The following is a 23762-nucleotide window of genomic DNA, read 5'->3' on the forward strand; positions in this document are numbered from 1 at the left end:
TTTCTAGGTTGTTTTTCCTTTATTTCTTTCGCAATAATATCGTATTTAATAATATATATATGCACTAAGTTTGACCTAATTTATAATTTTAGCCCAACTTCTGAAACCACTACAAAAAAACGCCGATTTAGCGGCGAAAATTACCGGCGGCTCACCGACGGCCGAGCGGACGACCCGTGTTTGTCAAAATAGCAGCGGCATTACCGACGGCAACACTGCCGCCGGTAGCAATAATATGAATTAATTTATATACGTAAATAGGTTACCGGCGGCATCCGCCGCAGGTGAGGTCCGGCAATAGAAACACCGTCGTCCGGCCACAGTTACCGGCGGCGTTACCGCCGCCGCTAATAATCGGCGGTGTTTGCCGCCGGTAATCTGCCAATTCGTTGTTCACCACCGGCGGACACCATCGTCCGGCCACAGTTACCGGTGGCGTTACCGCCGCCGCTAATCACCGGCGGTTTGTGCCGCCGGTAATCTGTTAAAAAAAATTTCTTTCTTTTTTTTTCCTTCTGTTCATTTTGTTTTTGTTATTTTTTTCGTTTTCAGCATTGGGTAATTATTATTGTTAAAGAAAATTGATTAGTCAATAAAAATATCATATCTCGATATAAAATTTAAGCATTTCCTAATATCAAAATAAATTAGTAAACACTACACGCATACGTGTGCATATTATAATTAATTGTTATTGAATAATAAAAATATAAATATAATTTTAAGGACGTAAATGTTATTTGACAATATTTATCATTATTAATAATTTACTGAAACATTTAATATGAGTGAGAGAGAAAGATAAATGATATATTTTTATATTATTAATACTCTAATTAAAATATGATTAAGTTGGGAGGATCCCACCAATTAAGGAGGTAAACGGTTGTTGAAATATAAATAATTACATAATATCATTTACGCATAAATAGTGATTCACTCATCACTAATCTAAGACTCCTAGTAAGAATTCAAGATTCTTAGTAACAATCTTACAATTATAACTTAAGAATGTTAATTTCATTATTCACTCATCACTAATCTAAGACTCCTAGTAAGAATTCAAGATTCTTAGTAACAATCTTACAATTATAACTTAAGAATGTTAATTTCATTAGTGATTCACTCATCAATCATCGCTAATCCAAGATTATTACTAAGAATTCAAGATTCTTAGTAAGAATCTTATAATTATAACTTAAGAATGCTAATTTGATTAGTGATTCACTCATCAATCATCACTAATCCAAGATTATTACTAAGAATTCAAGATTTTTAGTAAGAATCTTATAATTATAACTTAAGAATGTTAATTTGATTAGTGATTCACTCATCAATAATCGCTAATCCAAGATTATTACTAAGAATTCAAGATTCTTAGTAAGAATCTTATAATTATAACTTAAGAATGCTAATTTGATTAGTGATTCACTCATCAATCATCACTATTCCAGGATTATTACTAAGAATTCAAGATTCTTAGTAAGAATCTTATAATTATAACTTAAGAATGCTAATTTGATTAGTGATTCACTCATCAATCATCACTAATCCAAGATTATTACTAAGAATTCAAGATTCTTAGTAAGAATCTTATAATTATAACTTAAGAATGCTAATTTGATTAGTGATTCACTCATCAATCATCACTAATCCAAGATTATTACTAAGAATTCAAGATTCTTAGTAAGAATCTTATAATTATAACTTAAGAATGTTAATTTGATTAGTGATTCACTCATCAATCATCACTAATCCAAGATTATTACTAAGAATTCAAGATTCTTAGTAAGAAACTTATAATTATAACTTAAGAATGTTAATTTGATTAGTGATTCACTCACCAATCATCACTAATCCAAGATTGTTACTAAAAATTCAAGATTCTTAGTAAGAAACTTATTATTATAACTTAAGAATGTTAATTTGATTAGTGATTCACTCATCAATCATCACTTAAGAATTGTGGACATACAATAAAATAAATAAATAAATTAATTAAAAAAATTAAAAAAATTAAAAAATATTACCGACGGCAAAAAGCCGCCGGTAACCCTCCGGCAGTCCGGCGAGCGTGCGGCTGCCGTCTGGTGGACTTTACCGGCGGCGTCGGCGCCGCCACTAATCACCGGCGGCAACAGCCGCCGTTATTTACCGGCGGCCGCCATATGCCGCCGCAATGGAGATCACCGACGAGAAATTTACCGGCGGCCTCTCGCCGCCGGTAATGCCGCCGGTAAATGTGTTTTCGGCGGCCGCCCTATATTTAGCGGCGGGAAAAAGCCGCCGGTAATCACGATTTATTTTGTAGTGAACGTTTCAATAGCTAATGTCTCAATCTTTTGATTTGTGACAAATTAGACACTTAAAATTTTTCCGACCCCTCAACTTTATGGCTTAACATATTAATACCAATTTGAGCTCCAAAAATATTATTACATGCACATATATTATTAATAAAGAAAAATGTAAAAAGTGTCTAATTTGCCACAAATTGAAGCTGAATACATAATTTTAAAAGTCAATTGAAAATTACAAATTAAGTTCAAGTTCGTAGCCCTCTTCTATCTCGTCTTCTTAATTCTCTTCCCCAGCTAGTCACGGATTTCTGACATAGTTATTTTGAACTGGGCAATGGTCTGAAACACTTCTATCCAGCGCTACTTGGGTTAAATTTGGCCAATTCTTTATCCAATTGCTTAAAAACATAAATCTACCAATTCTGTTTGCACTTCTTCAACTACTTTTGTACCAAGTGAACTTCCTTCGAGCAAGCGGCAAATCGATCAATTCAGAATCCCTTATGAAAATATCGAACTTTCTGCTATCAATGATCTCACAATAAATAGAAAAGATGTAGTTTTACTAAAACATATGTCTTCCATTTCTAGGACTTTTTTGTCGACGGAGAGAGTAGAATTTTTTGATCGAAAGATCAAATCAAAGCTTTTCAATTTCTCGACACAATAAAAAAAGTTTAATTAATTAACCATATTAACTTGTGTTTCGTACTCTTTTGAGTACATGTTTAGGTCTATATCGAGTATGTTTTGTGTCTTTTCTGTGTTTTTGTGTCTGGGAGGACACGTTGTAGGGCATAGGGATGTGTAGGTACGCTTGAGGGTAGAACAACTTTCGTTCTTCAAGAGAGGTAAGGACTCGAAGTCATTGGTGGGCATAACATCTATGCACTTTGCCCAAACTGAGTACCGTGCGGGATCAGGTCGTATTTTTAGGGCATGGAGCCCAAAGAGACAAGGACTAGATTAGAATGATGCATTAGTCCTATTTCAGGTGCAAAGTCTCTTTACTTTAATAATAATAATAATAATAATAATAATAAAGACCTCATTCTATCTTCGGTCGTTGTCACTGCATTTCGGGAACCCCTTTACCACCATTTCCCTCCTAAAAATGCGATTAACGATTGATTAGCTAAGGGAAGTTCAGAAACAAGCTCTCTTTGATTTGTTGTGTCATAGATTTGTTTTGTCCTTAAATCACCTCTCCCATGACTTTCTGGACCAACCAACTTTCCGTCCAGGCGTGTGCAATTAGAAAGGTTGACTTCTCTTTCTTCTTTCCATAATAATAAGGTTAGCTTTCTTCTCTGAGAAAGAGATTTGGGAAAGTTCAATCGGTCACTCAATCAGCCCGATGAGGCAAGCAAGAGCTTCTCAGCCGCCTAACCTTATCAAAATAAAAACGCTAGCGCTTGACTAATATCGCCAGGCATAAAAGAAGCATTTTCTATGGCCTTCTTCCCCCAATTCTTTCCATTCTACCAACCCTGCCAATCCTTGGAAGTCAGATGTCGACTTATCCCTCAAGTGAAGCTTTTTTTTTTTTTTCTGCCATGATATGCACTCAACTGTCTTCTCAAGAGCAGTCTTTCTTTTGGTTTGCCTTTATTTATTTTGTTATGAGTAGCTAAGTTTTTATACCTGGTATGAGCTAAGTCGATGTTGGCTATAGGGTAATAAAATCGTGAGGTCTAACTTGGGCATAATAGCTATGCAAGTGTGTTCCCGAAGCATTAGGCCAGAATCATAATAACTTAATCAAACTCAGAATATTATTAGGTCGATAACATTTTGGGCAAGATTAAGTTAGATACAGTACGCATGCAAAAGTGTGGAGATCTCTCATTCCGCACGAGGGCGGTGGTAGTATGGCTTTGGGCATGCCTATGACTATTTGTGTCTGCTAATTGTTAATGCATTTTGTGCATACCTGCGCAACTCAAATTTTGACGCGGGGAATCACCAGGGCAGAGGGACAAACCACTTCCACCCAATATGAAGGGCGCGAATGAGGGTTGCGTGACCTTGTGTTTGTGATACCGTGACAATTGGGGGCACAACTCACTGATCAAACAGCCCATAACCAATGACATACAAGCACAGCGTATAACTTTGAACCAATGACCGAAAATACACTTCATACTTAACTAAACTATACCTAGACCAAGTTTATTATTGATATTTTCCTTTGTTTTATTTCAGCATTTTATTTTCAGTTAAGTCTACATTCTGTTCAGACCAGAGTCCTAACACTTAGACCAAAGTGCAACCTATCAATAATTGTGACATCAAGTACCAAGATATACCGACTCTCTGTGTGTTCACCCCTATACTTGCTATTAGTTTATCCTGATTACAGGGCATAGAAAAATACAAATATTATTTTGTCTGAGGTCTTGACGACGAGCTTCAGCAAATATATTGTTATGTACATATATTAAATGTAACAATTAGGGATGGCAATCGGGTACGACGGACACGGATAATGAATATCCATACTCATACCCACGAACTAAATGGATAGTGAATTTTAACCACGAAACTATCAATGGATATCAAATACTACCCAAACCCGCCACCCGCGGATACCCACTACTCGTCGGGTATCCGCCAACCCGCTATCCGTCGAATATCCATCATCCGCTATCCGTCGGATATCTGCCACCCGCTATCCATCGGATACCAGCGAAACAAAATTTAAATATAAATTTATAACGAATTTATAAAAAAAAATAACCAACACAAATAACATAGTTCAAATCCACATCTTTCATCCATGTTGAAATCCATAAATAACAAAGTTTAAATCCAAATTCATCAACTAAAATATAAAATCCAACAAAGTTCTATTGTTGCTCATTAGTGTTTGGGCCTTTTTTAAGATATAATATGGTGGCCCATATCTAATATGTATATCTAAAGCCCATATTTTAAAGATATTTTGTGGGTATTTCACGGGTAATTGACGGGTATTTTAACAGATATTTTTTGTGGGCAAACGGGTTTCGCGGGTATGGATAGTATGTATCCAAACCCATACCCACGAACTAAATGAATAGTGAATTGCAACCACGAAACTATCTGTGGATATCAAATGCTTCTCAAACCCACCCTATTAGGGTCGGGTTTTAGTGGATATCCGTTACCCGCAGGTAAATTGTCATCCCTAGTAACTATTTAATTATATGATTTAATGCATGAAATGAATTTGCATTTTGCATATTACAAATAAAAGAATTTATTGTTAAATTGATTTTCTTTATGAATCTAATTATCAAAAAAAAGTCGAGCAAGGATATTGTTGGTGTCCTTAGCCGAGAATTTTAGTTTCAATATTAATAATCTAAATTTTTGAAACCCTACGTGATGAATTAAAAATTAATAGCCTTATTTACTTTGGCTCGGGGCTAGAACTACGAGATCTATTAAGATTAGATTATCTTGTCGATTTTGTTGACTAAGGGGATTAACACTGCTTTTCCAAGACAAATTTCCATAATTTTTATAGTCAGGCTTTGCATATTACTTTACAAAAGTACTATTGGGTTATATATGCTCTAAATATTTCAATAAAATGCAAATATGTTTATCCAATAAAATATTGTATGCGCTCTACTCTATTTAAAGCTTGCAAATGAATCGTTCGAGCTTCTCTTATGACTTAACATGTTGTTTAAGAATTGTATACACTTGTTAGTTGACTTTCGATGGGCAGATCTCCATCGAGCACTAACCACAGACGTTATAAGGGTGCTTGGCTGGATGTGTTTCGGAGCATGCACGTGACATGTAAGACCTGTTTGAGTAGCGTCCTGAGGTCAAATTAAACTTGTCTAGGTTTTACGCCTTCAGGTCAAGTAAGTGGGAGGAAACGATCCAACAGTGGCTAAAGGTCCTGCATCATAGTGAGTAAAAGAATTGAGTGTGACAATGGCGCCAAATGAATGAAATGATTTTGCATGCTTTGAAGAACTTTTATTTTAAACCTTCTAAATCTTTTTTTAAATGATTGGATAAACTCTCTTTACGAATATATGAAATGTTTTAAAAAACGCATGCCCACTGAATATATTATTACTTAGCCAAATATTTTTAAATACTTTTAGGTTAATTGGTTGTTGCTGATGGGGCAGAGCTGAGGTTAGGGTCCAACTTCGTATTTTGACTTCCATTGTTGCACTAGCTTATATATGTCTTTCGTTTTTATAACTTAAGACTTCTATATTATACTCTAAATGAATTCTTGTCGAGCTTTAACCCGTAACTTTTAGTAACATGTCTATGAATGTTGGTTATCAGAAGCATGAAACAAAATTTGTGATCCTAAAATTTAGCTATGTTGCTGATTGACTAGCATTATTCGATGTTTTTCTTTCTTCGTTCAAAAGTGTTTTGCCCTACTTATTATTTTATTTATTCAAGTCAAGTAGGTTTTCCAATTATTACATTCACTACTAAAAAAAAGAATAGGGATAACGGTTCATACATAACGGTTTTGGTCAAAAACCGTTATGTATGAGTGCACGTTTAATGATACATAACGGTTTTACAAAACTTTGTTATGTATGTACTGTTATCCAATGTATTTATAACAGTATCAAATTAAGCGTTACGTATTAGCGTTATCTATTAGTGATATATATAACGGTATTACTTAACCGTTAAGTTATACGTTATCTATGAGCATCTGTTTTATAACGATTATTTTAGCGTTAAGAAAATCGTTATATATAAACATTATTTATTTATTAATTTCATTTTTATTTATTTTTGTTATTAATTCTAATTTTTAAATAAACTAAATACCCCTTTGATTTCAAAATGAGAAATCTAGGGTTTCAAGTTTCACTTTCAATTTTTGTTTCTCCGGTGAATCTCGCTGTCGCTGTCATCGCCGCCGCCGCCGCTGCTAAACCATTCGTCACGCCCTTTGCTCTCGCCGTTTCAGGTATTCCTTCTCTCTTACTCGTTCTCTCTCTCCCTGCCATTTAAGTTTGGCGAGAGCTAGCGGTAACAAAACAGAATCAGTGTTAATTGGCGGGCGAAGGTGTAATTTTCGGACGGGGTGAGTGTGGGATATTCAGTATCCGTTATTCACTTATTCCTATCTTCATAGCCTCAACACAACAAAACGGGATTTTACCACCTACGTGTCGTCAACGCTAAAGGCATGCGCACTACCCCCTTACTCCCCACCCCTGCTCCTATCCAATCCTTGAACACACATAAATCACACACATTCACACTTTGATTCAGAAGGCCCGACTGTTATTATTGAGTTTGGGGGCTTTTGGTGTAAATCAAACGACTCTTGTTTCGTTGATTCTGCGACTTTCTTTTCTTTGTTTTTTGGTTTGAGTCAATCGAACTGTATCGTCTCTTATCAGAATTCTAGATAATTTAAGAATTTAAGAATTACAATTCTTAAATTCTCTCTGTTGTCAACATTTGCCGCGAATCGCCGTGGCTCGAGCAACACCAGCAACCGCCGCCAGTTGCACCTCCGCCCCGGTGGTTCTCAGCTGTTGCTCCCCCATTTTCTTCTTCTATTTTGTTCATTTTCTTTACTTATTCTATTTCAATCCTAATTCTAATTCTTCCCTAACTATTTCCCTATTTCAGGAATTGACCGATCGTCGATTCGAGGGTGAGAAGACATATCAGGTATGTCAAATTTGAAATTTATTGAATGTGCGAGTGCTAGAGTTGTATCTCTTATCTTCAATGCACATTGGGAGGTTCTTTGTGGAGTAAGCACCTCTCTTTTCAGTTTTCTACTTGATGATTTTGGTGTTATTGTGGATATGATTTGATTAGTTCGTATTTTGTTTCAATCTGAAAAGTTACAAGATTATATGGGTGTTATGTTTATGGAGATCAGTTACATTGTTTTAGCTCGTAAGAATAAGTTGAGCTGCAAAATTCTTGATCTATAAGGGCATTTACTTTAGGTGATTTATGTAATTGACCCTGGTCAGAAGCATTACGTGTGCGTGGTTGATCTTCTTGGTCATACTCTTTCAATAGGTGAAGCTGAATCCTTCACTTGCAGTTGCTTGGTTAAGCTTAGGTAACTGCATATGGATGAAAGGTGATCTAGTTTCAGCAAAGAATCGTTTTAACTATGCCATTATAAGGATCTTTCTTCTGCTTCATTCTCTTTCAAGTGTTTGATGAGTAGATATCAGCAGCATAATTATCGGTTTTTGTCAAGCGTTACAGCTGTTGGTGTCTCGGTTTCCCCCTCCCCCGAGACAGCCTCTGCTAATAGAGAACATTGTTGCTTCTTCTGGTCATGCTAATCCGAATGTTTTGCGAGGTTAGGATATAAGTCAGACACATCATGGATTTACTCTTCTTTTCAAAATCTGATATTCGTTGCTGCAGAACTCGATGGCTGGCAAGAATCATCGGAAGCTGTTGAAGTTGATGGTGAGAATTCAATGCTGAAAAAAACCGAATCTTCCTCTTATAAGTTTATAACGTCTCTAATGGTAATAGAAGCCGACAAGTAAATGATGATGACTCTTATATCCCTACGAAAGGTACACTGTTTATATAGATTTTATAACAAGCTATTTGAAATAACATTACTTGTATAGAAATAAATGTTTTCATACAAGTATGCTAATTTGCTTTCATGTGATTTTGGGACGACACAGTTTGGAGCATTTGCTACCTGGCACTCTTATTGCTTCACCTACAAATCCAGCTACGGGGCATTAATTTGCATTCTCGTGGCTTCATCAGAAGACGACAATCCTCTATTTCGTACATCCTCTATCTATGCGCTCAAATGATAAGGTATACTGACTCAACCTAGACACCTCTAGTTTGACTTGCAATAGAACAAGGACATCCTAGTGATGGTAAGTTGACCCAGTGTCATCTCTCAAGGAAGATTTTTAAGGGCTTCTAATTGTATCGCGGGAAAACAGTAAAGGTTTTGATTTAAAAAAGGGGTTATTGCCATAAGATACACATAGTTTGCTAATTTTCTGATTTATAACATGACTTTAAAATTTGGCCAAAAAATACATCAATTTTAAATTCAATCTTAATTTTAACATGATTTGAATTTATGAAAAATAAAGATCTATGTGGCATATTATTTTTTATTTTAAATCTAAATGGCATATTAATATTTGTTTTAAATCTATGTGGCAAATCCACGTACTCAAACACACACTGACTCACACACACCACACACACACAAACACGAACACACACTACACACACACTCACAGACACGCCGCCCGCCCCCTCTCTCTCGGCGCTCCTGCCGCCGCCGGCTCCACGGAGGTGCCGTCGCCGGAGCGGCGTCTCCTCCCTTCGTTCTATCTCTCATCCTTCATCTCTCGTTCTCTCTCTCCTCCCTTATTTGGAAATAGGTTGAAGCTTAAAAAAATTACGTCGACCTTGATTTGGAGAGCTCCTTTATCGCCGGAAAATAGAGCAAGAGCGAGGTGGGTTATCGGTGAGAAAGAAGGCTCCGATTTGGGGTGGCTGATCACTAATTTCTTAGCAACAAATATCGCAACTAACACGATGCAATTGTAGCAAATAATCAGTAACCGAGTATCGTATCCACAGGGACTATTATAGCGAATCACTCTAAGTAATCCTAATTAAATTCTAGTAATATTCAGGCAAACGAAAGAAGGAAGGTTTAATTAACTTAAACTAAAACGCAAATAACAATAATTAAAAGATCGTAGGAAAAATCAAATATAAAAGACAACTGATCCTAGGGTATTAAATTCATTAACTAAATCTACGCAATTAATCTATTAATCCTATGTACCAATTTAATCCAGTTATGATAAGAGATCACTTAATTAATCAATTACTCTCGCTCGAGCAGCAACGATCGTAGATTAGTAAATTATCTATCTCCGTTAGGTCTCAAGAAAATCTACTAACTCCCAATAGCTCCTAAGAATAGCTCCCTATGATCCACCTATCTCCGCTAGGTCTCAAGGTTAAAATCATATCATACATCCCTGAATCCGCTAAACAGTTATCTCCGCTAGGTCTCAAACCGAATAGCTAAACATGCAAACTATTGATCAAATAATTCACAAGAATTCAAGCACCAGAAATTATGAATCATAAACTAGAAGGCACAAAGGTATTAACAAATAAATCACATAAATTCAATCAACTATTTACAAACCCTAGAATCAGCTAAAGGAAACTAGCTAGACATAGTATAATAAAACATCAACATAATTAAAAAGAACGCAATTGTAAAAACGAATTATATAAAAACCGAATAAAAACTGAAGTAGCGGCTTGAATCTTCAATCTTGATCCAAGCCTTGAAAACTGAAAAGCAATAAAATTCTAAAGCTAGAAAAACTGAAATATGAATGCTAGGGTTCGGGTATGTCTCTCAATAGGTCAAAAGAGGACCTATTTATAAGCTTCAGATTTCCTTCGGATCACCATGGAAGTTGCCATGCAAAGTAGAATTCTAAAGGTAATAGAATCGTGTGAAATAAGGCAACTCTCCAGCTGGATGCGCGCTCCGGAAAATGCTCCTACTCTTGCCAAATTCGCAGCTCTCACCAGAGGAATGGATGTCACCCGGGAAACGGGTCGCGCCAGAGAAATGACGATTTCTCTGCTATCGCCAGAGGAATGGTTGATTTCTCTAGCTTCGCCAGCGAATGGGTTGCCAGCGTAATGGCGATTTCTCTGGTATCGCCAGAGGAACGGTGATTTCTCTGGTTTCTCGATTCCACTGTAATGGACTTTTGCTTGGCTGCTCTGACTATTGACTCCTCTGGTGATGACTTCGCTACACTGGCTTCTTGATTTCACTGTCTCCAGAGAAATGGCGATTTCTCTGATTCCAGAGAAATGGTGATTTCTCTGGCGATTGATTCCGCTGCACTGGAGACTTCGCTTTTCTGACGCTGGCGCTTCTCTGCTCTGGACTTTGACTTCTCTGACTCCAGAGAAACGTTGATTTCTCTGACTCCGGAGACCAGAACATCTAGAAAACGCCAAATTCATCCAAAATTGCATTCTTCCATCTCGAAAGCCTAAATCTCCTGCAAAGCATAGAATACACCATAAAACGCACCAATTTCCAGAAGATTATTTTAAAACACACACATTCAAACCCTTAAAAATAGAGTAAATTAAGCGTAAATCAGCGGCCGATTTGGGGATCTAAGGGTTTCAGGCGGTGGCGCCTCTAATTCGATTTGGGGCGGCCGATTTGGGGATAGAGCTGATCTTCGCCAGAGTTCGCGGAGAGGGAGCTCAAGTTTTCAGGCGGTGGTCGGCGACTACTCTTATCTGTGGAGGGAGCGGCGCCGCCACTGTTTGTGTGTGGGTGTTTTGAATTCAAGGGAAACGAAGGGAGAGCTGAGAGACGAGAGATGAGGGAGGAGAGATAGAACGAAGGGAGAAGACGCCGCTCCGGCAACGGCACCGTCGTCGAGCCGGCGGCGGCAGGAACGCCGAGAGAAAGGGGGCGGGCGGCGTCTCTGTGAGTGTGTGTGTGGTGTGTGTTCTTGTTTGTGTGTGTGTGGTGTGTGTGAGTCAGTGTGTGTTTGTGTGTATGTGGTGTGTGTGTGTCAGTGTGTGTTTGTGTATGTGGATTTGCCACATAGATTTAAAACAAATATTAATATGTCATCTAGATTTAAAATAAAAAATAATATGCCACATAGATCTTTATTTTTCATAAATTCAAATTATGTTAAAATTAAGATTGAATTTAAAATTGATGTATTTTTTGGCCAAATTTTAAAGTCATGTTATAAATCAGAAAATTAGCAAACTATGTGTATTTTATGGCAATAACCCCTTTAAAAAACTTAAACTTTGTAAATTAAAATCATTGGGAAAATAAACAAAAACTTGTAAATTAATCTAGGCAAGAAAGAATGAAAACCCTAGGCAAGAATTAAACAACTTAAAATAAATCTAACTTAAGGAATTAAAGATGTTAGGTCCGTGGGGTCTCGAATAGGTGTATGGGGGGGGGAATACACATATAGGCTATTTTTAACTATCTACCAACCTCAATCAGAGGGATCTCAGTCAGAGATAGAAAAGAAACTTTGCATGCAAACCAGACACCTGTTTAACCGAAATAGTTTTGACCAACAGGGTTGACGACTGATACTGAAAGCTCTTCAGTAAAGAGTTATCAGTTAAGTCACTAGAACTTAACTGATCCACGTAAGGGCTTCAGTCGTGTTTGCAACGATAGAGATGATATCTCTCTTTCTTACTATCAGAGGATAGTTCAGTCAGATTGATATCACACGCAGCGGAAATTAAACTTAGTTTCGAATAGCCTCAGTGGAGCAGATAGTTGGATTAGGGTTTCTCTTTGCTGTTAGTCAGTGTTCAGTTTTATCAATTGAAATAGCACAGTTATGAATGTAAAACTGAAAGCTGTAAATAACACAGAGACTTTTACGTGGTTCGGAAAAACTCTTTCCTACATCCACGGCTGGTTGATCAGACCAACAATCCACTCCGCAAGTGCTTGCCTGGTGCACTGCAAACCGTAAACTGAAGATAAACTCTCTTCAGCACCTACACACCTCGCGTAGGGTTTCCCCACCTACACACCTCGTATAGGATTTCAGCACCTACACAACTCGCGTAGGATTTCCCTGCTAAGCACACCTCGTGCTCAGACTTCCCTTTCAGAGTTCAGAGTACCTTCCTGAACTCCGAGTCACTCAAACACTCTTATGGGGGAGAGGTTTAAACGAGTGCCAACTATACTTACAAAGAACAAGTTCTTTGAAGCAAGTTTGACCTTTGGCTTCTGGGTACACAGAATATATGCCTAGGGTCTAAGAGAATGTATGTAATCAGCAGTGACTGATTTTGGCTTTGGAATTCTCTTCTTCGATTCAAGCTTTGAGCGGTTAAGCTTTAGGCTGAGTAGCTATTTCGACAGAGCTTCAGCTTATGTCGTTGAATCGGTGAAGATTGAAGTGATCCTCAAGCGCTATTTGTAGGAGAACTCTTGAATAGATCCGTTGGCGTAAATCGTCCTCAAGATTTCTTCCGTTGGAGAGCAATTCGAATTTGGGCTGAGGCTTCAATCTTCGAGGTTCCTTGTCTGTGTGGAAACGGCTCTCTTTGAAGGACAGGAGATGTGACATCTCTGAAAAGTAGCCACCAGATAGGAATGACCTCTGCAGAGATAAGATATTGAGATATCTCTGCATTTAATGCGGCTGTACTTTGAGCGTACGTGGCTTCCTCTGAACGTTGGAAGATCAGTCCTAGGAGGAATGTTCAACTGATACTTGACTTTAGTATCAGTCTATGGCGCGCATTAAATAATCAGTCTTCAACTGATTCTTCAACTGACACTTCAGTTGGTAACTCCAGTCTTCAGTCTTCAGTCTTCATTCTTCAGTCTTCAGTCTTCAGTCTTCGACACCGCAACTAAACTAGGGATGGCAATCTACCCGCGGGTAGTGGATATCCGCGAAAACCCGAACCCATTAGGGTGGGTTTGGATACCATTTGATATCCACGGATAGTTTCGTGGGTACAATTCACTATCCATTTAGTTCGTGGGTATGGGTTTGGATACTTACTATCCATACCCGCGAAACCCGTTTACCCGCGAAAAATACCCGCCAATTACCCGTCAATTATTCGTCAATTACCCGTCAAATATTCACAAAAAATTCTATAAAATATGGGCTTTAAATACATATTTTGAAATTATGGGCTAGTATTTTATATTTTAAAATAGGCCCAAACAATAAGGCCTAAAGTCTAATATTGAGCTAAATGAAATAATGGAAGCTTTTGGACTTGTCTTGAAGATGACGAAGAAGAGTTCAATGAAGAGGGTTCTATTTCTACTCTCGAGCAATTATAGACATTGTTCTTTGTTGGATTTTATATTTTAGTTGATGAATTTGAACATTGTTCTTTGTGAATTTGAATTTAAACATTGTTCTTTGTGGATTTGAACTATACTATTTGTGTTGATTTTTTTTCTATTAAATTTGTTGTAAATTTATATTTAAATTCTATTTCGTGGGTATCCAGCGGATAGTGGATATCCGGCGGATAGCGGGTATCCGTCGGATAGTGGGTGACGGATACCCGTCGGATAGCGGGTTTCGCGGATACCCGATGGGTAGCGGGTATCCGCGGGTAGCGGGTTTGGATACCATTTGATATCCATGGATAGTTTCGTGGGTAGCAACTACTATCCATTTAGTTCGTGGGTATGGGTATGGATAGTCACTATCCGTACCCGTCGTACCCGATTGCCATCCCTAAACTAAACTAGAAACGAACTCTAACACTTGAGTTCAAAACGATTCTAGTCTATTACATTTAAGTCCTATGAATTTTGGTATCAACAAAACAAGGGTTAGGATATTCCACAAGGTTCCCAACAAAAGACTTGTAAATTAAAAACCTTCTAATCTAGGCGTGAAACTAAAGTGCATAATTTAAATTGCATAATTGAAAGAAAAGCATAAACATAAAGAAAAAAAGCGTAAACATGATTAAACAAAATAAGTTGAATTAAAATACGAAATACCGTAAACGTTACGAGGATGAAATCTGTCACGTGATTACACCTTCGAAACTTAAAACTAAAGAAATTAACTAACTTAAAAGCAAACTAGAACAAAAAACTCAAAAACTTGAAGAAACTAGGAAAGCAATAAACGCCTAAGTCTTGGTTGCCTTGCGGAATAATAACTCTCTCAAGGTGGACAAAAATAAGGGCAAAAGATAATTTAACAATGAATAACTAAGCCTTATTTATAGACTCCAAATCACTCTTGATCACCATCAAAGTTGCCATGCAAAGTTGGACTCTAAAGGCAATAGAATCGTGTAGGCAAAGGTAACTCCAGCTGGCATCGCACTCTACAAAACACCTCAACTCTGGCGAAAATCGCAGCTCTGGCAGCATACGCGAACTCTGGAAACTCAACTCTGGAGAGGGAAGTGCAGAGCTGAAAGTTAGCTCTGGCATAGCGAGCTCTGAAAAAAGCAGAGCTGACAAGTCAGCTCTGCATAGTTGACTCTGTCGATCTTTAGCTCTGCTCTGTCAAATTTACTTTGGCGATCATGGCAGAGCTGGAAGTCAGCTATGGTGGTCATGACAGAGCTGGAAGTCAGCTCTGGCAGTCATGACAGAGCTGGAAGTCAGCTCTGGAAATTTAGCTCTGGCGACAATTGTAACTCTGCTCTGAAACTTGAGCGAACTCTGGTGCGTCAGCTCTGGAAAGATAGTCAGAGCTGGAAGTCAGCTCTGGAACGGCATGACAGATCTGGAAGTCAGCTCTGCTCTGAAACGTTTGTTCTGCTCTGGAGATTTTAGCTCTGTATAGGGAAGTGCAGCTCTGGAAATTTCAGCTCTGACTCTGCAAGTCAGCTCTGCTCTGGCGACAGGGCTATCCTCGCAGCTCAGCTCTGGCGACAGAGCTATCCTCACAGCTCAGCTCTGGCGACGGAGCTATCATAAAAACGCCATTCTTAACCTAAAATCTCCATAATTGCACTCTTCCATCTATAAAACCTAAATCTCCTGCAAAGCATAAAACAAACCATAAAACGCACCAATTTCCAGAAGATTTAACTTAAAATATGCATATGCAAACCCCTAAAATTAGAACAATTAAGCATAAATCATATACTACTTCAACTCCATCACTTCGCTATTGAGAGAATTCAAACTTAGAAATGAAATGACATATGAATTCCTTTCTAGGATAAGCCAACGACAATCTACGTGTTTTTACCAATTGTCGTTTGTGAAGAGAGGGGAATGAATAGCTTAGCTAGGTGAGGCTACAAGCCTTGAAAACAATAGTTCTAAATATCAGTTATTGTTGCTTTGAATAGCCCATTTTTATATATTTTTAGTTGTGTGTTGTATGGGGAAATCACAATCAGCAATAGAAAGGAAAAACAAAAATCTATTTTCTCCACATTATTAATTTTACTGTGCAAGAAACGATATATGTGAGGGGTCTCGTTTTTGGTTTATTTTTGTGTACACTCTCTTGTTAGTCGTGTGATGGGATGGACTTCACAAAAATTGTAGCATATCACATACAAATGAAGGCTAGTAGATAGATTTTACTTTATTCGTTATCTCTGCTAAGGTTCCTTCTGTTTGAAGTTCCAGCTTATTTTTCATTCATTTTTTTTAAGACAGCATAATCTTAGTGAACAGTTTTAGTGAGAACTGGAGCTCTATGCAATAAATAAGACTTTAACATTTGTGATGCTACTTAAAGTGAACTGTTTGATATACCATAGTTATTAATCTTTTAAGACTTAAATGAATAACATATGAGTTCGTGGATATAAAAATGGTCGGTGCATTATTATTAAAATTGCGATTTTATTAGAAAAGAAAAGAAAAACCTAAAAAACCCTTGAAAGCACAGAAGAAGCAGACTAAGGGCCGAGCCTCGTTAAAACCTTTTCACAGAAAACCCAGTGGGAAAAACTGTGAAGAGGAAAAAGAGTACTCGTCTAAAATGAAAAAAGAAAGGGAAAGAGCGGAAGGCAAAGTTCCGGAACTCCGGCCTAACCATCGTCCCCAAATAATCCCGGCTCTAACCCAACAAAGCAAGCAACACGGCCGGTTAGACGCCGTCGCCGTAAACGCAAACAAAAACAAACTAAAACAAGGAAAACTACACGGCCGGTTATATGCCATCGCCGTGAGTTATCTAAAAAACCCAACCCCAAAACCACACAAAAAGCTGTACGGCCGGTAAGATGTCGTCGCCGTAAGCACAAACAAAATGAGGAAAGCTACGCGGCCGGTTATATGCCATCGTCGTGAGCGTTCCTCAAAAACCACACGGCCGGTTATACGCCGTCGCCGTGAGTTCACCAGAAAACCCAAACCTAAGAACCACACAAGAATAGTAACTACACGACCGGTTATACGCCGTCGCCGGTAGTACTCCACGAACCATAACCCTCCGAAAGGAAAACTGAAGAAGCATCTGCCGAAACTCCAAGACCAGAAATGACCACCAAGTGTTCGATAAAAGAACCGAACCAACTCGAACCAAAAGCTCGACATACACCCCACCATGCGCACTCCAACTCTGGACAAAACCCGACCCCAGGAACGCCGAAGTATTCCGGGGACTCCAGCAAAGAAAGAGCAAACCAGAGTGCCGCTGCAATCCGCCGCCGAGGCGCCAAAACCAGAAAAAAACCGACCACCAAGTGTTCGTTGAAAGGGCTGAACCAAATCGAAAAAGTGAACCAAAAACAAGACAGAAAGCCTACACCAGTTAACTGATTTGTCGAACATAGCTATGATTGGAGATTTCCCGGCGTACCGCCGTCTTGATGATGTCAATTTCAAAAGGCCACCAACCTTCCTCCATACTATCGGCTGCTAAAATGTCAGCAACTGCATTCCCTTCTCTAAAAATATGTGTAACATGAAGCTGGAAATCAGAGAGTAAGACCAGAATACGTTTCCACAAATCGAGGAAACGCCAAGGAACTGAAGAGGAACGTTCTTGTAACAGACGAACGACGTAAGTAGAGTCAGCTTCTACCCAAAGATAGCGCCATTGCCTATCATGAGCAATTTGGATTGCCGTGATGATCGCCAGTAGCTCCGCTTCAAAAGCAAAGCCTACTCCTCTTTTTTTGTGAAAACAGCCCTGAACCACACTAAAGTTATCTCGAAACACGCCCCAGCTGCAATTCTGCCTGGAGCCCCCGCAGCCGAGCCGTCGGTGTTGACCTTGATCCAGTTAATATGCGGTGGCCACCAATACACATTCACAAACTCAGGAGGAGGCGACGCTCTACCCTTTATACCAATTCTTTTGAGAATGGAAAGATCTTCCCAAGTATTAGCCATGGTTCCAAGTTTAAAATTCTCCTCCATCTCCCGAAAAGAGACCTTAATCGAATGGCTGCCTCCATATGCTCCAAAGAAGCGTGATGATCCCAGCTTTCCAATAAAATGGTCGGTGCATATTTAATTATAGATTGGTGGTGGTATTGTCCATATTTGATTGCTTGGGGTTGCTTGATGAGAACACGAAAATTATTTGTTAGTGATGAGCTTGATATTGCTCTAGTTCTTTAAAATTTTAAAATTCTTTAGAGTGTGAGTGGTGTAATAAGTTTTAATTATCTTGTAATTGGGATTGATTTGCATTTTTGATTTTCAGATTTCATTCCATGTTTTTGCAGGATGGAAGTTTGGATGGATGGATGGATTACTTTTGACTAAAAGCTGCTTCAGAGTACCATTTTTTGTTGAAGATTGTAAATGACGGTTAAATATTTATATAAAATATACTCCCTTCGTCCCAATAATGTTGTCCCCTTTCTTTTGGGCACGGAGATTAAGGAGTGTGAAATTAGTGTGGTAAAATAGAAGGTCCCACATGCTTAACCCCTTCCCAAACATGTCTCTCTCTCTCGGCACTCTCTCCCCAAACATGAAACATGAATTCAACAAAAATAAATTCAAGAAGAAGAACTAATCAACACTCTGCAAATTCAACAAACAAGAAAAAGAAAACCAATTCAAGCAACGCAACAAATTCAAGAACAGAAGAACAAAATCCCTAATTTCTATGGTGGAGGAGAGAAGAGACAAGGCGAGGCGCTGGTGGATTTGCAGAGAAGCGGCGACAGGGCTGGTGGATTTGCAGAGAAGCGGCGGCGAAGAACAAAATCCTTAATTTCAACAAAATCTTCATTAAACAAGAATAGAAAATGCCCTATGGCTGTACAGTCGCCGGAATCGAAGGGGTGCACTGTTGTTGGCGTCGGAATCGAAGGGCTTTGTGTGGAATCGAAGGGTTGTACTGTTGTGGGCGTCGCCGGAATCGAAGGGCTCTGTGTGGCGAAGGGCGGTGGTGGTGAGTTGCCACCGTCTGAGGGGAGAGAAAAACACAGGGAGGCTTGGGCGACGCGTCTGTGTGGCGAAGGCGGGAGGACGAAGCCGAAGAGGCGAGAGGGAGGGCGGAGGCGAGTGTTAGGGTAGATCTGTGCTCGACAGATTTACAGAGGAGGAAGGAGGGAGGCGGCGACGGCGGCGGAACAGAGGAGGAGAGGGAGGCAGAGGCGGCGGCGGCGAGCCCTAATTCATGGGGGAGCGGATTTACAGAGGGGGAAGGGGGGAGGCGGAGGCGGCGTAACAAAGGGGGAAGAGGGAGGCGGCGCCGGTGGAACAGAGGGGAAGTGAGCGGCGGCGCCGGTGGATTTGCAGAGGGGAAATGGTGGAGCGACGAGGGAGAATGAGGGAGATGATAGAGAGAGAGAGAGAGAGAGAGAGGCGAGTGATGTAATTTGGAGGGGTAAGTTTAATTAGAATCATGTTTAAGTGAGAGTTAATTAGCCTTAAAATTACCCAAAAAGGAAATGGGACAAGATTATTGGGACAACCCAAAAAGGAAAGTGGGACAAGATTATTGGGACGGAGGGAGTATTTTGGATTGTACTATTTGTTGTATTTGATGATATTGTATATTGTATAATTTGTAATTAGAAAATTATAAAAACAGGAAAAAAAATATGCTTGAATTGTGCATTTGAAAATATATAACGGAAATGACCGTTATGTAAAATACAAAAAATGTTATATTTAACGACAATAAAATATATAAAAACTATATTTTATAACGAAAAAAATAAATTTTATAACGGTAAAAAACTGTTATATATGTTTGTTATCATACGAAAACGGTAATTAATCGTTATGTAAGATATAAAAAAGCGTTATGTATGGTTACAATACAAAACGGAAAAAATACATTTTATAACAGATTTTACCGTTACGTATTACATTCATACAAAACGGTAATCAATATGTTATGTATACCTCATTTACCATTATGTATACATAGTATAGGTAACGATATATTACCATTATGTATGAGCGCCTTCATACATAACACCACTATATAGGACGCTTTTTTTGGTACATAGATAACGGAAAATTACCGTTATGTATGAGCGTTTTCTTTAGTAGTGATTTTTACTTAATCGTACCCCGATTAAAGTATACATTCTGGAATTGAAGTGTAAGGGTCATAACTTTTATGGAGTTGTGTTAAATAATTCCACTAAAAGGATGTATGAAACTGGGGGACGAACTAAATAACAAAATGGGGCGGTATGAAATTAGGAGTGGAGAGAGTAATAACAAAATACAATCACAAGCCTTAATAATGGATAAATATTCTTACAACTTTTTAAGCATAAATTAGCGACTTTATTACAATATAATAATAAACCGCGCACATCAAACTATATAGAGTAACCAAGTATGAGGTGATCAATATATATATTTAGACAACTAATTATGGAAAAACCTCGATCACAGACCTCAATCTTAACACGGGATGAAATTTGTAAGTTTTGAAGCCAACAGCAGAAAAGAGCTCAACCCACTCTTTCTTAGTTCTCTCTTTTCCAGTTACACAAGTCATCATCGATACATCAAACAACAGTTGAGATTCAATAATTGACTCATCTTCACTTCCGTTCGTATCATCCAAAATCATATCAATAACAATCAATTTTCCACCATTCTTGTTCTTGCTCCCTGCTATGGCTTCTTTGCATTTTTCAAGTATTTTTACACATTCTTCGTCGCTCCAATCATGCAATATCCACTGTCACACCACCACGAACGGATTAAATTACTAGGGCACTACATTAAAAATGGAATAACTTTTCAATTCTAGCCACTTTTGATAAGAAAGATAATATTGTTTTAGTCTGTTCTTAATTAGAGCATTTTTCACAGGTGTTTTCCCTTTATTATACAACTGCTTTAACATTAAAGTAGCACACATTTTCAGTCTCTCGGATACAATGAAAGATAAATAATGAAGAAAAACTTTATTAATTAGCCTATCTTGATAGTAGATTAACTTTTTTGTAATTAACACAGATGAATACATCTCTATAAAAATAATAATGACCGAGGCGCCCTTCCTAAATTAAAATTCAGGAAATTGATGTCAAATTTCTCATTTTGTCAATGTAAATTCGTAAGTTGTTAAGTTTTTCACGAAATAATCAAGGATAAAAAGTGTTCATGATTTTCTTGGTCTATATTTTTTCAACGGCATTTATAAGAATAAAATAAGTAGGTACCTTGAGGAGAACTGCATCGGCGGGCGGGACGGAGTCGAACATGTCCCCGCTCACATACTCCAAATTCTCCGACCCTTCCAGCTCAGCCACCACGTGCGGAAGATCCAACACCGTAGCTTTCAAGCCAGGAAAGCCGTCCGCCACCGCTTTCGCCAGTATGCCGGCGCCTCCACCGACATCCACCACAGTTTCCAACCCCTCGAAAATGTGCCTACATTCTTTCAATACTACACTTGCTACCAATCTCGAATCATTACACATTGCTTCATTAAACAGTTGGTTCCATCTTGGGTGAATCCCTGCATACTCCCATAGAGTTTTCCCATGTTTGAAGTCAAATGGAGAGACGCATTCATTTCCAAACCATTCACCCAAGTGATGGAACGTATCCATGAAGCCCGGGTCGAGCACTGCGAGCGCATAAGGCGCCACGCTCGAGGGCTCGTCTCTCAGTAGGAGGCGTGAAGCCAGTGTGAGGCAATAAGCCTCTTCCTCGTCTTGGTTAAAGAACTTGGAGTGGACTAGAATGCGCATGAGGCGGTGGAGGGCGTCGTGTTTGGGCTCGTTGATGGAGAGAGCGATGGCTAACCGAGGAAGCGTCATTGGCTTTCCGTGTTTGTGGATTGTATCGGGTATGCCTAATTGAATGGCGCATTTTAGGGCCATGGAATTTATGTAGTGGTAGATGTGAGTCCACACATGAGCTTCAGCATCTAGGAGCTCTTGTTTGGAACACTCATCTACATTAGGCACTGCCATCTTTTTTATGACAAGTTGTTGCTGTTAGTTAGGTTTCGCTGGCTATATAAAGCATGATGAGAGGGAACTGATATTGGATCCAGATCTGGTATAAACCATTCCTAGCCCCATAACTTAGAAATACATTTTTTTATATGTCTACTAATAACTAATACTCCATTTTTTATGTTTATACTCTCTTTTATACTCCCTCCGTCCCATCCTAAATGGTGTATACTTCTTTTTTAGTCCCCCCAATTAAAATGATATGTTTCTCTTTTTGGTAATATGGCCCCACATATCTTTACACACTTTTAAACTACAATTTTATTCTCCTTAAATCCTGTGCAGAAAAGAAGTGCACCATTTAAGTTGGGACGGAGGGAGTATTTAATACTCACCCGTCCACAAAAAATATTTTTTTTTTATCATTTTGGGGACGTCCATAAAAATTAGTCTATTTTCACTTTTAAAATTTTTTTATCTCATGGTAGACCTTTTTCTCCACTCACAATAAATTAAACTAGTTTTATTAAAATTTGTGTTGTACCCTTTTTAGGACTATTTTTTTTTTATTTCTTTTGTAATAATGCTTTATATATTACAATATTGATGCTTCTTTTCACAACAAATATATCCTTATATTCTTATAAAAGACAACGATTTTGTGTGTTTTAATATTGTGTCATTTTTATATAATTATCAATTTGGTATGTAATGTTAGAATTTTCAATTATATATCAACTCAACTTCGATTGGAGGAAATTTTAAATTATGTACAAAATTATAAAAACAGAAAGATCGTGTACTTTTCAGATAAAAAAGTTATGTACAATTTTGTAAAAATCTTTAAATTTGTGTGTTTACATACAAATCTAGGGGTCTGCAAACCCAACCCGGACCCGCCAAACCCGCCCGGACCGACGGGTTCGGTCCGGACCGAACCGGCCCGCTATAGGTGTTTGGTCCGGGTTGGGTCCTATTTTGTGGACCGAAACTTTTCCGGGTCGGTCCGGGTCGAACCCGGAACCGACCCGTGCCATTTTAAATTTAATATTTAATATTTATATTTAATAATTAATATTTATAATATTATTCTAACTTATACTTTTGAATCTAATTCTAACCCTAAAACTCAATTCTGCTGCTCTCGCCTCTCTGCAGTGCGCCGCACACCTGACCCATCATCCACTCCTCAATCTAACCCTAACCCGCCGCCCCGCCAACCGGACCGCCGCGCCCACGCCCTGACGCCCAGCAGGCCAGCACCGCTGCGACTTGCGAGCCTGCGCAGACGCGGTCTCCCCCAGCGCGCCCACGCCCAGAGTCCAGACTCCAGACGCCTCGGCCTCACTCAAACCCGCCGCCCCGCCTACCGGTCCGACCACGCCCCTGAGTCCCTGACGCCCAGCATCGGTCCGACCACGCCCCAGACGCGGTGTTCCCCTGCCCAGACGCCGACCTGCCCCTCGGCCCTCGCCGCCTCGCCACGTTTTAGATCTAAAAAATAGGTGAAAAATAGGGAAAAAAATTAAGTTTTTAGCGGGTCTGACCCGGACCGAACCGGACCCGTTGCTCGGGTTCGGT

At 38.9% G+C, this 23762-nt stretch overlaps 1 protein-coding gene and 1 long non-coding RNA gene across 4 annotated transcripts; one reads left to right on the forward strand and one right to left on the reverse strand.

Moving 5' to 3' along the window:
- The first annotated feature begins 7418 nt into the window (after positions 1-7418).
- LOC131012343 (uncharacterized) lies at positions 7419-18631 on the forward strand. 3 transcript variants are annotated; one of them, XR_009097295.1, is made up of 5 exons: positions 7433-7827; positions 7926-8622; positions 8691-8848; positions 8966-9107; positions 18516-18631. It is a non-coding gene; the product is annotated as an uncharacterized LOC131012343 (long non-coding RNA). The 3 variants fall into 3 exon arrangements; XR_009097294.1 differs by having other exon boundaries at positions 7419-8622; positions 18494-18631; XR_009097293.1 differs by having other exon boundaries at positions 7420-8622.
- A 1844-nt stretch (positions 18632-20475) lies between these two features.
- Positions 20476-22298, reverse strand: LOC131012344 (flavonoid 8-O-methyltransferase 1-like). The gene is made up of 2 exons (XM_057940275.1): positions 21438-22298; positions 20476-20950 (listed from the first exon to the last, which is right to left on the reverse strand). The coding sequence occupies exons 1-2, from the start codon at positions 22194-22196 to the stop codon at positions 20636-20638; spliced, it is 1074 nt and encodes a 357-aa protein (XP_057796258.1). The 5' UTR covers positions 22197-22298; the 3' UTR covers positions 20476-20635.
- Between the last annotated feature and the right edge of the window lie 1464 nt (positions 22299-23762).

Source organism: Salvia miltiorrhiza, chromosome 2 (genome assembly GCF_028751815.1).
Source record: "Salvia miltiorrhiza cultivar Shanhuang (shh) chromosome 2, IMPLAD_Smil_shh, whole genome shotgun sequence".
NCBI classification, from domain to species: domain Eukaryota; kingdom Viridiplantae; phylum Streptophyta; class Magnoliopsida; order Lamiales; family Lamiaceae; genus Salvia; species Salvia miltiorrhiza.

Bases quoted from the DNA above. Each gene is read 5' to 3' on its own strand.
- LOC131012344 (XM_057940275.1), bottom strand. From the start codon at position 22,196: ATGGCAGTGCCTAATGTAGATGAGTGTTCCAAACAAGAGCTCCTAGAT. The intron at 20,951-21,437 runs GTACCTACTTAT...GTGGTGTGACAG, and splicing joins CCGATGCAGTTCTCCTCAAG to TGGATATTGCATGATTGGAG.